The sequence below is a fragment of the Mesoplodon densirostris genome, chromosome 3 (assembly GCF_025265405.1).
Source record: "Mesoplodon densirostris isolate mMesDen1 chromosome 3, mMesDen1 primary haplotype, whole genome shotgun sequence".
Lineage (NCBI taxonomy): Eukaryota > Metazoa > Chordata > Mammalia > Artiodactyla > Ziphiidae > Mesoplodon > Mesoplodon densirostris.
Genome location: NC_082663.1, coordinates 97,479,846 through 97,498,923, shown reverse-complemented (window position 1 = coordinate 97,498,923; position 19,078 = coordinate 97,479,846). Strand labels below are relative to the sequence as shown.

Here is a 19,078-nt window from a genome sequence, read left to right as displayed (position 1 = left end):
AACTACCAATGCCACTATAATAGAACACGTGACATTTATCTTTCCTGCTTCAAGCTCTCATTTCAGAGTCCCACGTGAAAACAACTGAACACTTCATTCATGGAAGGGAACAGGGGATTGGAGGTGGTGGGGAACAGGAAAAAAGCTGTTCACAACCCTGTATGAGCCGAGGGTGACAAAGAGATGTGTACAAAATCCATCCTGTAGTTTGAGCGTTGTATTGTGGAAAATAAAATTACATAGATATGCAAAACTCATTTATTCTTCATTGTTCATTGCAACTGCTTCTGAAAGATAAAATCTTGTAGGCTTAAATGCTTTCTGAAATCACCAGCACTTGCATGTGTGAAGTCACTAGAAATAGTTAGTGTTAACCAAATGTCTAATGGCCCTACACTTTTAATTAATAACATGTCTTTGGTTGCAGCTGATTGCAGTTCTTTTAACTCTGTGTGACATGTCCCCAATTAAAGTGCCCATTTGTCCACAGAACCGTATTTTGTCCAAGCGGTAGATTATGGAGACTACATCTACTTCTTCTTTAGGGAAATAGCGGTGGAGTACAACACCATGGGAAAGGTAAGAGGGGAGGATGTCTCAATTTTGGGCCAGTGTGGTTATCAATGACTTTGAAATAAGAACCATAAATCTAATGACAAGGTCATCGTTTTGAGAAGATCCAGCCAAAGACTGGTGGAAGTGAAACATTTTGCTTCCTCAAAGCCCTGTATGCTTTTTCTGAGTAGTAACAGATTACAGGGAAACCCCTTAAATGTTTATATTGAAAATTTAATAGACAGATGTTGGGTTGATTTCATACTGAGTTTCAAGTACCTTAAGATGTGGTTTCCAGGTCCACTCATCAGGTTTTTTTGTTTTAAATTGAGTCGCTCCAGAGAAAGAGTGTAAGTATTCAGTATCTTTTAAGAAAACCAAGGGTCTTGACTGTATTACAAAAAGCAATAGAACACTGAGGGGATGTCTATTTCAGTTATTTTTATCAGAGAGTAGATCAAGATCACTAAGTTAGAGGGCATAATTCAATGCCAGGGTGGCTTGCACGGTTAGAGGAATTCAGAGTATGAGATGCAGAGCCCAGAGGCAGCTAGTGAGGATGGCAGAGATGGTGCATACAAGTGTGCTTTTGTTTGAGGAAATAAAAAGCTAAGCAGTCTGTATGGAAATGAGTTTATGTGGCTGGGAGCTGATCCCCTGAAGGATTTATGGCTCTGTATTAAATGCCACAGCCTTATCTTTCAAAACATGCTGTTCCAATGCTGAGTTTTTCCCTTCTTTTTCTTTTGCTACTGATTTTAGAAACACAGGATTAAATTAAGCACCTTGTTGTTCTGTTTCTGTTTTCTAAGAAAGGCAAATTCTACTAAGATCTCCACGAAAAGTAAGTGCATTTCATTTTCTCCATGTTTTTCCTCTGCAGGTAGTTTTCCCAAGAGTGGCTCAGGTTTGTAAGAATGACATGGGAGGGTCACAAAGAGTCCTGGAGAAACAGTGGACATCTTTCCTTAAAGCTCGCCTGAACTGCTCAGTTCCAGGGGACTCTCATTTTTATTTCAACATCCTCCAGGCGGTTACAGACGTGATTCGTATTAATGGCCGTGACGTTGTCCTGGCAACGTTTTCCACACCTTATAACAGGTAACCATGCCCTGGCTGTATGGACTTAATCGGTCCTTCCTGGCTTCCTTTTCCCAAGGGGTTCTTGTCTAATACACAAGATTTGCAACTGATGGAAAAATTGCCATTCACTATTTGTAGCTAAGAAGCACTTAACATTCAGTTTTCATCAACAAATTAACAGTCATTTATAAGCACTGTTAGAGTAGGATTCTGGAGAAAATAATTAGATAAATTATAACAATATAGTCTTTTCATATGCCTGGGGTATAAACATTATTCATGTGCTATTTCTCAACCCCTCCAGTAATCTTGAAAAGTGAATACCGTTGCCTTCGTTTTACACTTGAGGAAACTGAGTTCAATTATACTATCTGGTCTAGGTAGCCAATAGATGGAAGCAGCAGCTTTGGAACTCAAGAATGTTCCTCCTTTCCCTTCTAGGTCATCTAACATTTTATTTGACTTTTAATATTTCTGTGACTAGATCAGTAATTTTTGAAGTAAAAATACTGGAAACTTATTAAAATGCTACAAAGTGAAATTTAGGAATTAGATGAGTCAATCTTGCATCCCACCTAAGGGACCCTGGTTATTATCCTGTCAGAGGAATCAGCATCCCAACCACAGCACTACTGTCTGACTCTGGAGGGTTCTACTGAGGATTTACAAGTCATCAAACGTTGCACGGAGAAATACTGTCTCAGCCTGTTCACCCCTATTTTTGTATTTACTTAAGCTAAGACACTGAGCTATTAAATGGCACACTAATAACTGTCCCTGGAACAGTGAAATGTGTAGAGACTAAAGAACAGAAGGAAGAGGGACACTATGTTCCCTGGTACTTGGCTCTCCCAAACCTTAGAGTACTAGCACCGTTGTCTGGAAATGATCCTAACTCTGGCCATGGTCATGAAATTGAAATACATGTACTATATTCTCATTTCCATGTAGAATTTTGTGTGTTCCATATGATCTTCCATAAGGAATGCACTGTTTTGTTTTGGATTATACTTTTTACAAAAACTTTGAAGCACTTGATGAGTGGCTAGATGACAGGATAGCTGCTAGGAAGAAATGCTTAAGAATTGGGTAGAGCCCAGAACAGAGCTAGCTGAAAGATGAAATAATGTTCCCCAATTATATGGAGGGCAAGAGTCAAGAGTTCCCACTGAAGAGATATGAAAACATAAACCCATATTGCAGCAAGAAGTCTTTAGTTAGGTTTAAATAGGCTGCAACCATCTGAAGGAATTTTTAGACTTGAGAATAGAAAAGATAAAATTCAGGCCTTGACTGCTCATACTTTGGAACCGATGTATCCAGTAGTGTTGAAAAAGAATACTATTTTGGAACACAGAATGTAGGTGCCAGTGGAGTTTCAGAGCACATTTGTAATTTTTGTATGTTTTTTGAGAGAGCGAGTCACTTCATGATTACAATAGAGTAGTAGATTCCTGCGTATTACGTATACTCCCATTTAAAGAATTTTCTTAAAAGGCCCCTAGGAAACATCCAATTAGTGCATGCTAATGCAGTCTCAGAAACCTTGTCTGTTTAGTAAAATCAGAAAATGGCAAAGATATGCATACCAGTTTTCATATATAAATTATAGTCCCTCTCTTGCTTTACTCCCTCTGGTTTCATCCCTCTCCACCGGATCCTCCACACATGCACACTTCATCATGTCAGGTTGTTTCAAATCCTTTAGGGGCTCCTCTTTGCCCTGGGGATAAAGCCCAGCTTCCTTGGCACAGCATGCAGGCCCCCTCATGATCAGGCACAGGCTCCTCCTCCAGCACAGAGGGCTTACTGGAGCTTGCTCATGCCCTGCTCTCTGCCAAGTCTGCCCGCCAAACCCATGTCTGTTTGCCCACTGAACCCCCGGGAATGCTCCAAGCCTCGGCTCCAGCTGCCCCCATGGAACCCTGCACATGCCTCTTTTTACCAGATTGTGTTGGAATATTTGTTATTGTTGTTATTATTATCACTGTTGTTGTTTTTGTTGTTGTTTTCTTACACACTGAACTGTGAGTCAGCTGAGAGCAGGATGCTCTTATTTACTGACATTCACTGCTTGAGATTAGGGGTTCCATAAATATATGCTGAATGAACAGAAGATGGGAAGAAAGGGAGGGAATAAAGTAGGGAAGGAAAAAGAAAGGATTTACAAATGAGTATAACCTAAGGAAGACTATAAAACCATAGGGTAGGGCTTCCCTGGTGGCGCAGTGGTTGAGAGTCCGCCTGCTGATGCAGGGGACGCGGGTTCGTGCCCCGGTCCGGGAAGATCCCACATGCCGCGGAGCGGCTGGGCCCGAGCCATGGCCGCTGAGCCTGCGTGTCCGGAGCCTGTGCTCCGCAACCGGAGAGGCCACAACAGTGAGAGGCCCGCGTACCGCAAAAAAAAAAAAAAAAAAAAAAAAAAAAAAAAAAAAAAAAAACCATAGGGTATCTTTAGTTGTTATGAAGTGCCTCATAAAATACTTCAATATTTATCCTATTTTTCTTAATATTTAAAGTAAATAGGTAAACCTCTTACTTTTAGGAAAGCGAGATGTGGTGAGAGTCTTACAAAATTAAATAATGCTGGGGGTTCTGAAATTTCAAAACAAATGGGGATCATTGTCTTATTATAGACTCAATACTGTGAATACACACACACACACACACACACACACACACACACAGACGCTACATACTTTAAAATTCATCCTGCCACCTTGTTTTAAATAAGCTTTCTAATCCTCTCCCTATTTCTTGCTTTATTAGTAATACTTCATAACTGTGTTATGAAATTAAAGATGGCATAAAATTCTCCTAATCATATATGAAGTGATTTCCGTATCCTTTCAACATCTGCAAAATCAGGACTAAATCATTCTTTCTCCCTGGATGATGTTCATGCTGCAGAGTGCTTGTGTCTTGCCCTGGATGCTTCTGTGTACAGTGACCCACTACCTCCAAGCCTGATTAAAACTGTCGGCCAGCCAGTGGCTGAAATTTATTTGATCAAAATCAAGGAACGACCATAGTCAAAAACAAACATGGGTTTAAGCAGTGTACCTAGATGAATGAATAATTCATGTCTGTTCACCACTGATGGAAAAAAAAAAAAATCCCCAAATCCTTCTAGGAGTGCCAGGCAAGAATGTAATTACAGGTAGAGATTACTGTCATTATTATTATTTAGCACTTAATAGAGCATTTTATTTGCAAAGTGTTGGTGCTTTAGAGATTTAAATTGTTTAGTCTTATGCAAATAAACAGGAAGTAAACCTTGCAAGGTACAGTGACTAACATAAAATATGGTTGGGTTCCTCACACATAACATCCTCACTCGTGAGGTCCTTGGCTTGAGGAACCAAATTCAAAGAAGGAATATGTGAACAGTAGGAGCACTTTTACTTCAAATTTTCACCAACATTAGAGATGCAGAATGTTGTCCAAACATTTTATACTTGGTTTAAAGACTGATAATTTCAGGGAATTCATGAAACGTATAAATCACCAGCTCGACCATTCCTCCTTTATAAACAAAAGCAGTGCCAGACACAAGACATAAAGAGATTTTCCTCTATGATTCTGCCGTAACTAGCCCTTTCTTTAAGGCCACTGATGCAAATTTGAGTCACAGAAACATTCACCTTATGCGCTAGGATCCCTTACATTTATAGTGTTCAGGATACGAACATTAAATTTCAACTGCCCGTACTAGGCAAGTTACTTTGGAGTATATTTTCCAAACTGCATGCGTGACTGTTGCATGAATAACACTTTGTGTGAAATGTCCTACTGCAGCATCCCTGGGTCTGCAGTGTGTGCCTATGACATGCATGATGTCGCCATTGTTTTTACTGGGAGATTCAAAGAACAGAAGTCTCCAGATTCCACGTGGACACCAGTTCCTGATGAACGAGTGCCTAAGCCTAGGTATGTGCAAATATTTAAACGGCTTTCTTGAATTTCTAGAAATGGTGCCATCTGCTCCCCTGATAATAAGCATCTTATAAACTGCACACTAGTGCCTTCCGTGCTGGCCACGCAGATACAAATGCCAACACAATAGAAAGGCCAGTGAGGCCGTTTGCCTTCATTACCTTAACCGAAACCCCAAATTACCTATAGTTGTATTCAAAACAGTGACTCTCTAGTCTTTTGCTTAGACTCTCTATCTGTGGATTATCCAGTGCAATCCTAGGATGACAGGAATCATCTGGTCCAGCATCCCCAATGGTCTATAGTTGATGAAATTGAGGCCCAGAGAGGTATAAAGTGAGTTGTGCAAGTTCACATCTCTGGGGAGATGATTTCCACCGCCCCTCCCCGCTTCTCTTCAGTTTTGCAGAGACCCATGTCTTTCAGCCTTAAAAAAATGTAAAATATAAATGGTGTTCCCTGGATTTTGTGGCTAGACTGGATCAGAACTGATCCCGGACTCTGGGCCAAGGGCAGCAGGTACAATGGGCCATTATTAGGATGTCTCTAGTCTGCCAGGTTCTGGTCTGCTTGGGGTCCAGATGCACTGTCGATTCTCCCCTCCCCAAAATGTGCCCCAGAAGTGCTTTCATGAGGAACCTATTGTTGAGAGACAATACAGAGACCTTTTGGTCCTGTGGAATATCTATCAAATCCTCACACTAAACCAGTTAACTCACTCCTCCTAACTGGGACAGGATGAAACTCTCTCCCAGCCCCGTGCCTGCCCTCTTTATGTGGCACACACTGCATACCTCCCATCACAGCATTCGAAATCTAAGTTATATAGAAACATCCCTGTGTGTTCGGCTTCCTCCACTTAATTTGTGGAAGGAAACCCAGTGTCTTCTGAACTTTTTTGGTTTCCAACTCTCTCCTCCGACATCCAATCCCCCACACAAAATACCCAGCGCAATTCACTTAATTGAACTAACTTAGATAATATGAAACACTGTACCCACGGGAGAAACCCCTACAGTTCATCCATTTTCATCCCCTCAATTAAATGGCATGTGCATTCTCTGTTATTTATGGAGAGCAGACTAGGTGTAGAAAGCATACTGTGGCAACCTCAGATAGATTCTCTAAGTCATTGCCTGGGATTCTTAGCTACCTTCCAGGTAAGCAGGAAAGGGAGTTAAGCTTAAGGGATCAGGTTTCAGGGAATACTTATGTAATATGCTCCCCTGGGTATCAAAAGATGGTGTCACTCCGCCGTTACCAGGACACACACTTCAAGTGACTTTCTACTGGTGGCAGCGTGTTTGCTTTCATCCTTCCACGTGCTGGCCTGTCTCTCTTACAGACATCTGGGCGCTTTCACTGGCTGGCTGGGTTAGTGCCATGAAAGCGTGTGCCTGGGGCTAGACCCTGCCAGTGTAGTCAGGGTCCACTTTTCTCTCCTGCACCAGTGGGCAAAGCAGGTGTCTGGACAAGACTGGTGCCGGTGTTTCCCTGATCTGACTTTGCTGAGATGTCCCTTGACTCCTAAAACCATATAATTTCTTTTAGAAATGAATTTTCAGTGTCATTGTTTAGAAATTTTAAAAATGCCTTCTCAGGCAAGAATTTCAGTGTAAATGGCTTTTCATACCTACCCAAATCAAACAAAAACAATGAAAAACAAAACCCAAATGTTCTCTGACCCCCTAGTAATGAGAGATGGTTACACTGAGTCTAGCAGGTATGTAAGGCTGGCAGCTTTTTGAACGCCTTTGTTTTCTACATTTGTGAAAAAGTCAGCCCAGTTGTCTCTTTTTGTGGAACAAATGCCTCCAGAAGTTCTAGCAGTGTTTTAAGACAGACAGAGCAGTCCCGGAGACGTGCAAACCAAACCCTCACTTGTTTCAAGCTCCATCACTGTTTATGGGGTGGGTTTTTGCTTCTGGCAGAGAAGCCAAGCTGCTCCCAGCCAAGGCTGAACTGTCCTGGCTCAGGCTTCTCTATGGAGTGAGGAGGTGGCCCTGAGGAAATCTAAGCATATTTTTTGGTGGCATTATGCATTGTTCAGCTTCCTCTTCTCAGCCTACGGTATATTCTCCCTCACGCAATATGCACAGAGAAGCAGTTCATTCAAAGAATTTGCCATAAAGCATGATATAAGCCCCCTCCCTTTGTTTCTTTTTAGGCCAGGTTGCTGCGCTGGCTCATCCTCCTTAGAAAAATATGCAACCTCCAATGAATTTCCTGACGATACCCTGAATTTCATCAAAACGCACCCACTCATGGATGAGGCCGTGCCCTCCATCATCAACAAGCCATGGTTCCTGAGGACGATGGTCAGGTGGGTGTCAAGCAAACCATGTCCTCACTGGATCTCCCCTGTTCCTCCCCATGCTTACAGAACCTGTCATCAGTGGATCACAGTTTGAAATGCCACAAACGTCTTCTGTTATCCTGGGCATTGATTCAGCTCTGAAGTCCCGGGCACATGGGTGGATGCCACCAAACCCCATGACCACATTCCCAGTGAACACAGTTCAGATAGTTTCAGGCTAATTGGACACATGCCAGCAATTAGCGGAAACAAAGATATCTCCTTCTGCTTTAGCCTGTTCATCCCATGTGTGTAAGAGCAGAGGAGAAGTGAAGAGAATCAGTCAATGGATGGAGATACCTATTTCGTTGGATATGGTTGCAAAACATGCTGCAGATGTCATCTGAGCACTGTCCCTAGATTGTTAGCTGTCATATGCAGCATGGACTAACGGAGCATTTGCACAAGTATAACAGCATGAAGGGTTCATAGTTTAGCATTTGTTGTCTGGAGTGGTGGCCAACGGAGAAGGGATAGCTGATTAGAAATCTGTGACAGCGTTAAATACTCCTCCTTCTCATGTTTATTTAGGGTTTACTGCCAAACAGTTCAACAGGCTTTCCCAAGTACCATCCAGTTTTGGCAGTCATCAAACAAAATGTTAATTAACTTTACCACTATTTTTAAACAGTGACTTGATTGAAAGATATTAAAGTAGTGGGGTGGCCAAAAGGTTCATTCAGTTTTTTCCATAAGATGGCTCTGGTAGAACTTAGTTTTCTTTAACTTCATTCAAAGCAATTTTGTTAGATTGTATGTGACAGATGTCATATCAGTGTGCATTTTAAAAAAGACTTATCAAAATTGGCGAATTTTTGTGTAGCCATTTTAATACTGAAGATGGAAGAAAAAAAGCAACATTTTCGGCATATTATGCTTTATTATTTCGAGAAAGGTAAAAACGCAACCGAAATGCCAGAAAAGATTTGTGCAGTGTATAGAGAAGGTGCTGTGACTGATCGAACCTGTCAAAAGTGGTTTGCGAAGTTTCGTGCTGGAGATTTCTCACTGGATGATGTTCCACGGTCAGGTAGAACAGTTGACGTTGATAGCTATCAGATCGAGACATTAATTGAGAACAATCAACATTATACCACGCAGGAGATAACCAACATACTCAAAATACCCAAATCAAGCGTTGAAAATCATTTGCACCAGCTTCGTTATGTTAATCTCTTTGATGTTTGGGTTCCACATAAATTAAGCAAAAAAAACCTTGACCATATTTCTGCATGCGATTCTCCACTTAAATGTAATGAAAACGCTCCATTTTTGAAACAAATGGTGACGGGTGATGAAAAGTAGATACTGTACAATAATGTGGAATGGAAGAGATCGTGGGGCAAGCGAAATGAACCACCACCAACCACACCAAAGGCCGGTCTTCATGCAAAGAAGGTGATGTTGCATATATGGTGGGGTTGGAAGGGAGTCCTCTATTATGAGCTCCTTCCGGAAAACCAAACAGTTTCAACAAGTACTGCTCCCAATTAGACCAACTGAACGCAGCACTTGATAAAAAGCGTCCAGAATTATATGATGCATTAGATAATGCAAGACCACATGTTTCTTCAATGACCAGGCAAAAACTGTTATGGTTTGGCCAGGGTTCTGATTCATCTGCCATATTGACCAGACATTGCACCTTTGGATTTCCATTTATTTAGGTCTTTACAAAATTCTCTTAATGGAAAAATTTCAATTCCTTGGAAGACTGTAAAAGGCACCTGGAACAGTTCCATGCTCAAAAAGATTAAAAGTTTTGGAAAGATGGAATTATGAAGTTGCCTGAAAAATGGCAGAAGGTAGTGTAACAAAAGGGTGAATATGTTGTTCAGTAAAGTTCTTGGTGAAAATGAAAAATGTGTCTTTTATTTTTACTTAAAAACCGAAGGCAGATTTTGGCCAACCCAATACTATAATGGCTCTTGCCCATAAGATGGAAACCATGGTATGTAACTTGCAGAAGAATCCATGTTTTCCGGTTCCTGCCACGATGCTTAAGGAGAAAAGGGTATCTGTGGAGTGTTGAACGGCTATGGGATTTCAGAGAAGGAGGATACCCAATAGGACTTACCTAGGCAGGCAATAGGACTAATACCCTTCACCTTTGGCTTTAGGTGGATCTGGTTTGGTTTGTATATCCATTTATTTATTAATATTGCCATTAGCACTCTACCTCCCCATCCTTCAGAACTCTCTACCCCTCTGTACACAATCAGAAAGCTTTCCAGTCCGACATTTTGTTGACAAGTCTTGGCACCTCAGAGGAAGAGTATGGAAAAATGGTAGCTGCTGCTTTTCTTTTCAGTGTTCAGTGAAATGTTAGCTGTGATCGGATAGTGGTTAGTACTTTGCATTGTGAAATATTAAATGAATTCACTTATTATTTCTTCCCCTCTTCACAGCAGACATCAGTCTTTCCTTGTTGTTCATGGAAGGGATAATTGCTGAGTGGTTTCAGATGGTGATGGCTACGTATTTATTATGTAACTTGGCCTCCACACATACATACCTCTTTCCTCCCCTTGGAGCCATACTAATGCTCTACATATGGAAATAAAGGAGCAGAACAGCTTGAGAGCATTATTTATATGCATATATTTTTCTTGAGGTTATTACTAGAAAGCTCTATCCCAACTGTTTGAAGTGGAAAAGGGGACACTTTAATGAAAGACCAACAAAGAGATAAAAAATGTGATCCTGTCATTTTAGATACCGCCTGACCAAAATTGCGGTGGACACCGCTGCTGGGCCATATCAGAATCACACTGTGGTTTTCCTGGGATCAGAGAAGGGAATCATCTTGAAGTTCTTGGCCAGGATAGGAAACAGTGGTTTCCTAAATGACAGCCTTTTCCTGGAGGAGATGAGCGTCTACAACCCTGAAAAGTGCGTAGAATGTTTGGTTCTTTCCTAGTAATTATTTGTTACTTTATTATCTTTTCCATTCAGAGAAATCATGGCAGACTTAGATTGTATGCACTTAGGTGACTTGTAGTATTATTTGTAAAAATCTTTTCATACATTAAAAGCATTATTTTCTCCTTGCTAATAATGTGTGTGTTTATATAAACACATACATTGTGTGTTTATGTGTATGTGTGTGGGTGCACACATAAGGTTCTGCTTCCCGTTCAGCTGGATCAGATTGAGAGATCTAACCTTGTGCGCTGGGAGGTGGGGTGTAAGGGTGGTGGCAGGAAGAAGAGAACTGACCCAAGAGAGACCGTGAATGATATTATCCTGCCTTATAACATTAGGTGCAGCTATGACGGAGTAGAAGACAAGAGGATTATGGGCATGCAACTGGACAAAGCAAGCAGCTCTCTGTATGTTGCATTTTCCACTTGTGTGATAAAGGTTCCCCTTGGCCGGTGTGAACGACATGGGAAGTGCAAAAAGTATGTATTTGCCCCATTGATCATTAGAAAGTCCACAGTGCTTAGAAAAGAGTCCTAGGTAGCTCACAGTCATCCTCTTCCTACAGAACCTGTATCGCTTCCAGAGACCCCTACTGTGGGTGGGTAAAGGAAGGAGGTGCCTGTGCCCATCTGTCACCTGGCAGTAGGTAAGCAGCCCGAGGTGTGGGAGAGTATAAAGTGGCCTAGACGTACAATTAATTGCGCTCACACACACCACCGCCACTCAGCCTTCTGTGCACAAACCTCATCAATACGACTGCCGGCCGTTCTCCCTCCTTTTCCCATTTCATAGAACGACCCAACATCACGTGGCAGATTTCCAATTGATTAATCATCCATCCTCAGACTAATTAAAAACAGAGAAAAACAACACAGTGGACTTCTAAGTATTCCCTGGAGAGAGGGACGCGATGGTACATGCCTTGATCATCACAGTGCGAGAACAGCCGAGAAAGGGAGCAAGAGGGTACCAATTAGATTAGTGATGTGGTTTGTCCAGCCATAGCAAAACTGGCTCTTCTAATTGACCATCCAGGGCTGAGAAGACACTGTGGAGCATTTGTTAAGCAATGCATTTGTACTGCAAGCATAGTGTATACATGCAATAAACCTCTCCCCTGCACTGAAGAACAGTTGACCCTATTACTCATTAGGTGGTAAAATCAATTCTTGGCATTTCTCCAGCAGATCAGTTAGATCAAGCTAGTCTGCCATGCATGTGATTTTGATGCTTAGAATTGTTACCCTGACTTTAAATGCCTGGATGGTATTAGCTCAAAGGTTTTATGCTTTTACTTCAGTGGATGTGAAATCCAAAATGACATTTGGAGAAATATTCAACGCATATCCTTGACGGGTTATGGCAATTCAAGGAAGGTGCCAGATGGCAGCACAGTTCCTTCTTAGCCATTTCTTCAACTTCCTCTGATCTAAGGGGTGAAAAGAATCGTCCTCACATCACTCTGAGCCTCCTCTCCCATTTGAGAATAGCTAGTCAACAGACAGGAGGGCATATCTGATGACCACCACCTGCATAATTTGAGGGAAAGTATTTCCATATACAGAGCTAATGGTAACTATCAAGTCTGACCTGGAAATTTGACTAATGCAAAGGGCTGACTCACCATTTATTATTAGATCAGCTTTGTGAGTAGCAATATTGACCTACTACAGTGTTAAAGCTTTGCATCTTTTCACCAGAACCTTGAAGTGAAGGAGAAAGGATCATAATGCACAGTGAGGGAAGCTGAGAAATGACCTATCTCCTTTCTTGAGTCAAGGTGTGACCAAAAGTAGGAAGACTGATTTTTAAGAATCATTTTAAAGTCAACATGAGAACATTTCATGGTTCAAAACATGTGGAACTCTCTTTGGAAAGTGGCCTTCAGGGCCTGGTGCATACTGGCTTTCATTACCTCTAGAAATCTTTATCCTTTGAGGATGAATTTGATTTTTAATACAACATAAAAACACTGGAAAACAAACATGGGGCATTATTAGATCAAGGTGTGACTTTCCAAAAAGTTTTCCTATATGGCTCATAAGTAAACTCTGAAGGCAGTTACAAAACAGGAGTTTCAGTTATGGTGTAGAAAGAAGCGCAAAATTCCCCCCCAAAAAGGACAAGACTCCTTTGGAGTATTCCAGTGCGCTTATTTAAAAATCTAAATAGATACTATTAGGATTGATCTTATTAATGGTGTTAATAGTTTATACAGCCCAAAGGTGACCTTATAAGAAGAGTGAGCCTGTAGAGGAGCAGGAGGGCAATACTCCTGAGGACTGGGCCTGGGGCAGGGGTGAACGAAAACACCTGAGTGGTCTCAGCAAAAGGCACCGCCATGTCCGTCCTCTCAGGGGCCCACATATCCACTGACCATTTGAACACTTTGTTATACAAAGCTACTTCTAAGCAAAGAAACAGATAAAGGTCTAGGAAGGCAAGAGTTGGGGCAAAAGAGAGGAAAATACTTTTTTCTAATTTAGAGACTTCTGTATCACTTATGTAAGGAGTGTGTGTTAACATGTAAACTTCTCAGATATTTAAGAAATGCTCAGGGCATCAGAGGCAAAGAGTGATATAGGTAATCCACAAACTAATTAACTCCCTGAATAATACCTGAATTAACTGTCTAAAACATGGCTTCTCTTGGGAGATTCACAAAGGACTCATTTCTGTAAGCTTTGGAGATAAACTTTTGAGCTGTTACCTACTTTTCTGCACCTGTCACTCAATTTATCAAACTGTGTTAGTTGCTTTAGTTAAACTTAAGATGCATCCTGCAATAGACTCATATCATTGAATTTGTGTCTATCTTTCTTCTCTTCCCTCCTTTTTTTTGAAGACTGACTTTTGAACAGGACATAGAGCGTGGCAATACAGATGGCCTGGGAGACTGTCACAGTAAGTAGAGTTTTTTATCCATTTGGATATTTATTCTGTAAAAAAGATGCTTTTATAGACTGGCCTAGAAACATGGCCCCACATGTGAAACTGAGGGCAGCTGCCTCTAAAACATGCATAAATAACAGAAATCACCTTCTAAATATCAAAGAAAACAGTGTGTTTTGAAGCCTCTGTTGCCAATGCTGTTGCCATAAATGCTGGCACCTATTTCATTATCATAATGCTGTGGAATAAATTCACTCTAGAGGATGTCTACTACAGCAGGGGAGTAAGTTACATCAGCATTTCCATTTAAAACCAGTTTTGTTGTTTTTAAAGATACGTTATTGCCATAATTTTCAGCCAAATAATAAAAAGACTGATCACTATACTCTAGCTTTTTAATTGAATGGGACTATTTTATTTCTCTTGAACATATCGATTAACAAAATTAATTATTTTTTAAATTAGATTTATGTTTATTACCATTTGCAGTAGAAAAAAATTTCAGAAAGAACCCACTACATACAAGGTGACTCAAAATAACCTTTTTATAAGAACTGACCTACTATACTAATCTCAGAGGCCATTTCAAAAGTTATTACATGCTAACATTTTAGTTAGAACTTTTTATAAAGGATCCTGGTCAAAGGTCTGCCCAGTTGTCCAGTGATCTGATTAGTATCAATATTCTCCTGAAAATGCTTTATTAATGCTAATTTAGAGAATAATGCCATACTCTTGGAAAACATTTAGTTTGCCATGTTTTAAATGTTGTATGTGATAAATTTCAAGAAGCCTGTATTCAGAATGGCACCAAAAATAGCTCCTAAGGGAATGAAACTATATTACTTCTGATATTTGATTTGATAACGAAAATCATGGATATAACTCTAAATCTTTGAGCCATGAGTCCAGAAATTACAGACTCTAAGGTGCCATTTAATACCTTATCTTTTCTAGAGAACAGACATAATCAAATAAATAGGGCCACAGAGCCTCATCTCCAAATTCTTGGTCATATTTTGTTTGTTTGTTTGTTTGCAAATATATACCGGAAAAAGCTTCTTCTTATGTCTTCACACACAAAATCTGAATTAAGAAATTAGCACAGGGGGCTTCCCTGGTGGCGCAGTGGTTGAGAGTCCGCCTGCCGATGCAGGGGACACGGGTTCGTGCCCCGGCCTGGAAGGATCCCACGTGCCACAGAGCGGCTGGGCCCGTGAGCCATGGCCGCTGAGCCTGCGCGTCCGGAGCCCAAAAGATCTGCTATGTGTGTGCAATGAAACAATTTGATGTTTGATTTGGTGGATCTTGATCATGTTGGTGCCTTATGGCCCCATTTTTAGGGAAACAGGTTTCGGTTGGTATGTATGCCTGAGTGAACTTAATTAGCTGATTTTAGTGAATAATTTTCTCCATATTTTTATGATTCGATGATATAGGCATCTAGGAAAATAGGGGTGTCAGTGTGGATTGAACAGGTAAATATATGAAAAATGTGAAAGTGTTACTGGCTCTCTAGAGCATCCACCACACCAGCAGGCTTACACCACGCCTGGGTCCTCAGGCAGAGCGCAGGGCAGACCCTCAGGCCCCAGGCCAGTGATTTACTCTTCCGTCTCAGTGGTCAAGCCTCTGTGTTTTCGTGTGCTCCGTAACTCGACCCCCCACTCCTGCTGAGGCACGTAGGGTGCCTGCTCCGGGCAGGAGGTAATGCCTTTCCTAGCGGCTTCTCTGCTCCTGGGCGCCCACTGGAGCATGACCTACTTCTGTTAGACATATCGAGTCACACACAGGCATTCAAAGGATTTAGATATTTGGTACACAATGACTCTGTAACAGGAGTTTTAGGGGAAATGAGGAAACCATAAAGAGCCAGTGTCAGAGGCTGAGTAGCAGGCTGAGTGAACAAGTGACGTGACCCAGACACACAGCGGGGGCACGTGCGTGCACACACACACACACAAATGTATGTTGCCTGTATGTGTGATTTTTATTTTTGTTAATTTCCTAACTAAAACCCCTGCTTAATGTCCAGAACATTGTGATACTGGACAGTTCCTCGCAGCATGGTTGGGAGGATGAAATGAGAGAGAATGTAAAGAAAAAGTGCTTTGTAAGTGTGGTCCAGATGTCACTCACTTTATCCACATACACATCCCTCTGTATGGAGTAGGGCTTACATATAATCGCAGTTACCGTTCCTTCCACTAACTTGCTTTTTCTCTGCCTCTTGGCAAGAAAGGCATGACTTCGAGGAAGCTCACTTACTTGGGAAAGAGATAGTATAAGGATATGAAATCGGACCAAATATGAAGCATCTTCTATTACAAGCAGAAAGTAAAAAGCACTTACTTAGTATTGGGGATCGTATGTTAGCACAGCTCTGTATCAGCTCCCTCCCACTTATAACGGAAGTCACACTGAGCAGAGTGTAAAATGTTAAGTAACTTACTCCTCCCTTCTGTCTTTCAGATTCCTTCGTGGCACTGAATGGTAAGGAAGATATTACTCATAATTTAATAGCAATGGAAATATATTTGAGAAATTCTGTTTCACTAAACCTCTTGAGTATTTCGAATTTTACGTTTCTTTTTAAATTAATTTTTAAATTCTCATTATTTTTTATAGACATTTCAACTCCTCTACCAGATCATGAAATGTCTTACAACACAGTATATGGTCAGTTTATGGGTTTTTTTTTTTTTTTCATTCTTTGAGCCATTCATCCTGTGGTAGTTTATAATCTTCATTCCTAAACATCATGGACCAGATTCTTTGCTACTTCAGGGCCCCAATTCACTAAAATTATTCATAGATTTCATGATGCTTCAAAAATTACTCTACCTATATGAGACAACTGACATGTGAGAATGAGTCCTACATTTTTAATCCACAGAACATGAAATATGCCAACTTTAGGGAATTTGGTGAATGCATTTAATGAGTTCTTGAGGGAGAAGAAATTGCTTTTGGACATAAGTACATCCAAGATAAAGGAATAGTGCTTATAACTCATAGGCCATAGCTCCTTAAATGATAGATAGTATCATTCCCCAAAATGCTGACTTTCAGAACAATACCCTCTGCAGCGAAATCTATACAGAGTGCAGATACTAAGTTCTTATTAGGCAAAACTTTCCAATATAGCCATCGAAATTTAATCACACGAAGAGTATGAATATTTAGACCTATCTTCAGTGAAACGTCTTTAAATGTATACAAGGAAGAGTGACGCAGTGGAAATGATGTGCAAACAGGATTTACCCCATTGTTCCTGCTCTGAAATATACAGACACTATACTAAACAAAGCCATTAAGTCCATAAACAGACTATTCTGAGCTCTTTATAAGAAAAGTTAAACTGTAGTTGAAATGTTCCAGTTCCATTTCTCAAAGCCTCCCCAAATGTTTATTAAGGTAAACTATTCGTGTGTTCTTTAAAGATAATGAACAACATATATGTAATGGGAAATTTAAGCTTCTGCATTATAATGGGGACTACAAGCTTCACTGATACACATTTTATAACTTTTATGTTTAAGACACATAACAATAACAGCTCTAGGTCAGTCTTTAAAAGTAGAGGTAGGTAATAGAGGAAGGGGACAAAATAAAGAAAAGAAAAAAAGAGGGAAGAAAAGAAAGCAAGGTGGATTCAGGGTTCAAAAACATAGTTCAAGACGGCTACAAATACATCTAATAGCTCTGTGGAAACTCTCACTCCTGTGTCTAATTAGCATAAATAAAAAGCCCCTTTGAAAGTCCTAAAGACTATCTTATAACCTGGGGCTGTGCAGGTAGGGAAAACAATGCCCGGTTTCTCCTGTTGTGAAGTGAGGCAGCGTGCAGTAGATGAGCCCACTGAGTTCATCCACCTTTACCGTCCTCTCATCTATGATGCAAGCCAGAATGTCAAACACCAACAGCTGGAAGAAACATTTCTCAGGAGGCAAGTGTCATCTAGCTTAGCTTGCCTTTCACAAAGGGAACCCAACTTCACATCTGCACTTCTCCAATATCATACTTTGCAATCATTTCCTATAACTGAATAATCTTTATCAGATATTGAGAAATTCAGGTCTTGAATCTAACTGAACCAGTAACCCCAGCATTGATCAACAGGACTACGGCCAATTTTAACTCCCAGGTAATTTCTCATATAGATAGAATAATTAAACCATGGGATGCTCTTTACGAACAAAAGTCACTCTTCAATTTATGGATTTCTCTTACTGCCTTTATAAAAGGAAAGGAAAGGAACTTATTAATTCCTCCATGTTAACACTTTAAAGAACAATACCCATTCGCTCAGTCAGTGGTTTCTGTGATGAAACTAAAGAAGAGTTGGAATTTTCCTTTCAACTCATGATCCTGTCCCTTTCAGACTCAATCTCTCTGGGTGTGAAGGGGTTAGATGATTAATTGACCATCAACATGAGGGCTGGTCCAGACAGTACTTACAAAAACAGAGGAGACTTTCTTTTCACAAACTACTGCAAGAGATGCTTATTTTGGAGCTAATAAACCTAGAAGCGATTTAACTCACTCATTTGCAGACATTAGTTTAGTGCTTACTATGTGCCAGGCACTGGATTAGGTGCTATATTTGAACCATCAAAGGAAAAAGCAAATTGCTGTTTTTATGAGCATGGATGTAGACTAGGAAGCCAACCCCAAAGTCCAAAATGCACCCACTGTGTCTAGCTGTGTCCTTTGCATGTTCCCATAAAAAGTTCAGTGGCTGAGTACAGAGTCATAGGGTGACCCACAGAACCAGAACTGCCTAACTCTGAAAAAGGGATCGTTCAATAAGCCATGCAAACTCTCTGTGTGGCAAAAGCTCTGTGCAACACCACTTACATATACAAGAACCCTTTTTTAGTGAATTGGACCCTGATTATCTTCCTTCTCTCATCCTCTCTTGTATTGATTTAGTGTCTCTTCTGTGTCTAATTGGGTACAATCATTGTTAATAGGTTAGAGTAGTTTGAAGGATCTCTAACCTCTAGAATTACAAAGACTTGTAGATATAGAGAAACAATATGATGCATATTAAAATTAACTTTTTAAATCTATTTATTTGTATATTATAAGAATAATACATCATAAGCTCCACTGATTATAATATGACTTTTCATACTGGATTAATAAGACAAAATTATAGGTTCCAAATTGTTGACATGTAATACCATATCCACAAACGACTGCCTATTTTTGTAGCGTTATTTTGGTTACAGTCTCTTAGGGAATGCACAAAAACAATACAGCCTGTAGAATCAGATTCTAAGAAGGAAATTAAGTGATTTCCTTTTAACAGTTGGAGAGGTAATA

General features: G+C 40.5%; 1 protein-coding gene across 2 annotated transcripts in view; it reads left to right on the top strand.

Annotated features, from left to right (window-relative positions):
* Positions 1-19,078, top strand: part of SEMA6A (semaphorin 6A) — a 60,064-nt gene that overhangs the window by 17,764 nt on the left and 23,222 nt on the right. Inside the window, exons 8-17 of one of the 2 annotated variants that reach the window (XM_060091864.1) lie at positions 491-579; positions 1,439-1,656; positions 5,437-5,568; positions 7,742-7,897; positions 10,646-10,822; positions 11,194-11,334; positions 11,421-11,501; positions 13,701-13,759; positions 16,220-16,240; positions 16,376-16,426. In XM_060091864.1, coding sequence (XP_059947847.1) covers positions 491-579; positions 1,439-1,656; positions 5,437-5,568; positions 7,742-7,897; positions 10,646-10,822; positions 11,194-11,334; positions 11,421-11,501; positions 13,701-13,759; positions 16,220-16,240; positions 16,376-16,426 — 1,125 coding nt within the window. The remainder of the gene's footprint in view (positions 1-490; positions 580-1,438; positions 1,657-5,436; positions 5,569-7,741; positions 7,898-10,645; positions 10,823-11,193; positions 11,335-11,420; positions 11,502-13,700; positions 13,760-16,219; positions 16,241-16,375; positions 16,427-19,078) is intronic. The other variant, XM_060091865.1, reaches the window with a different exon arrangement.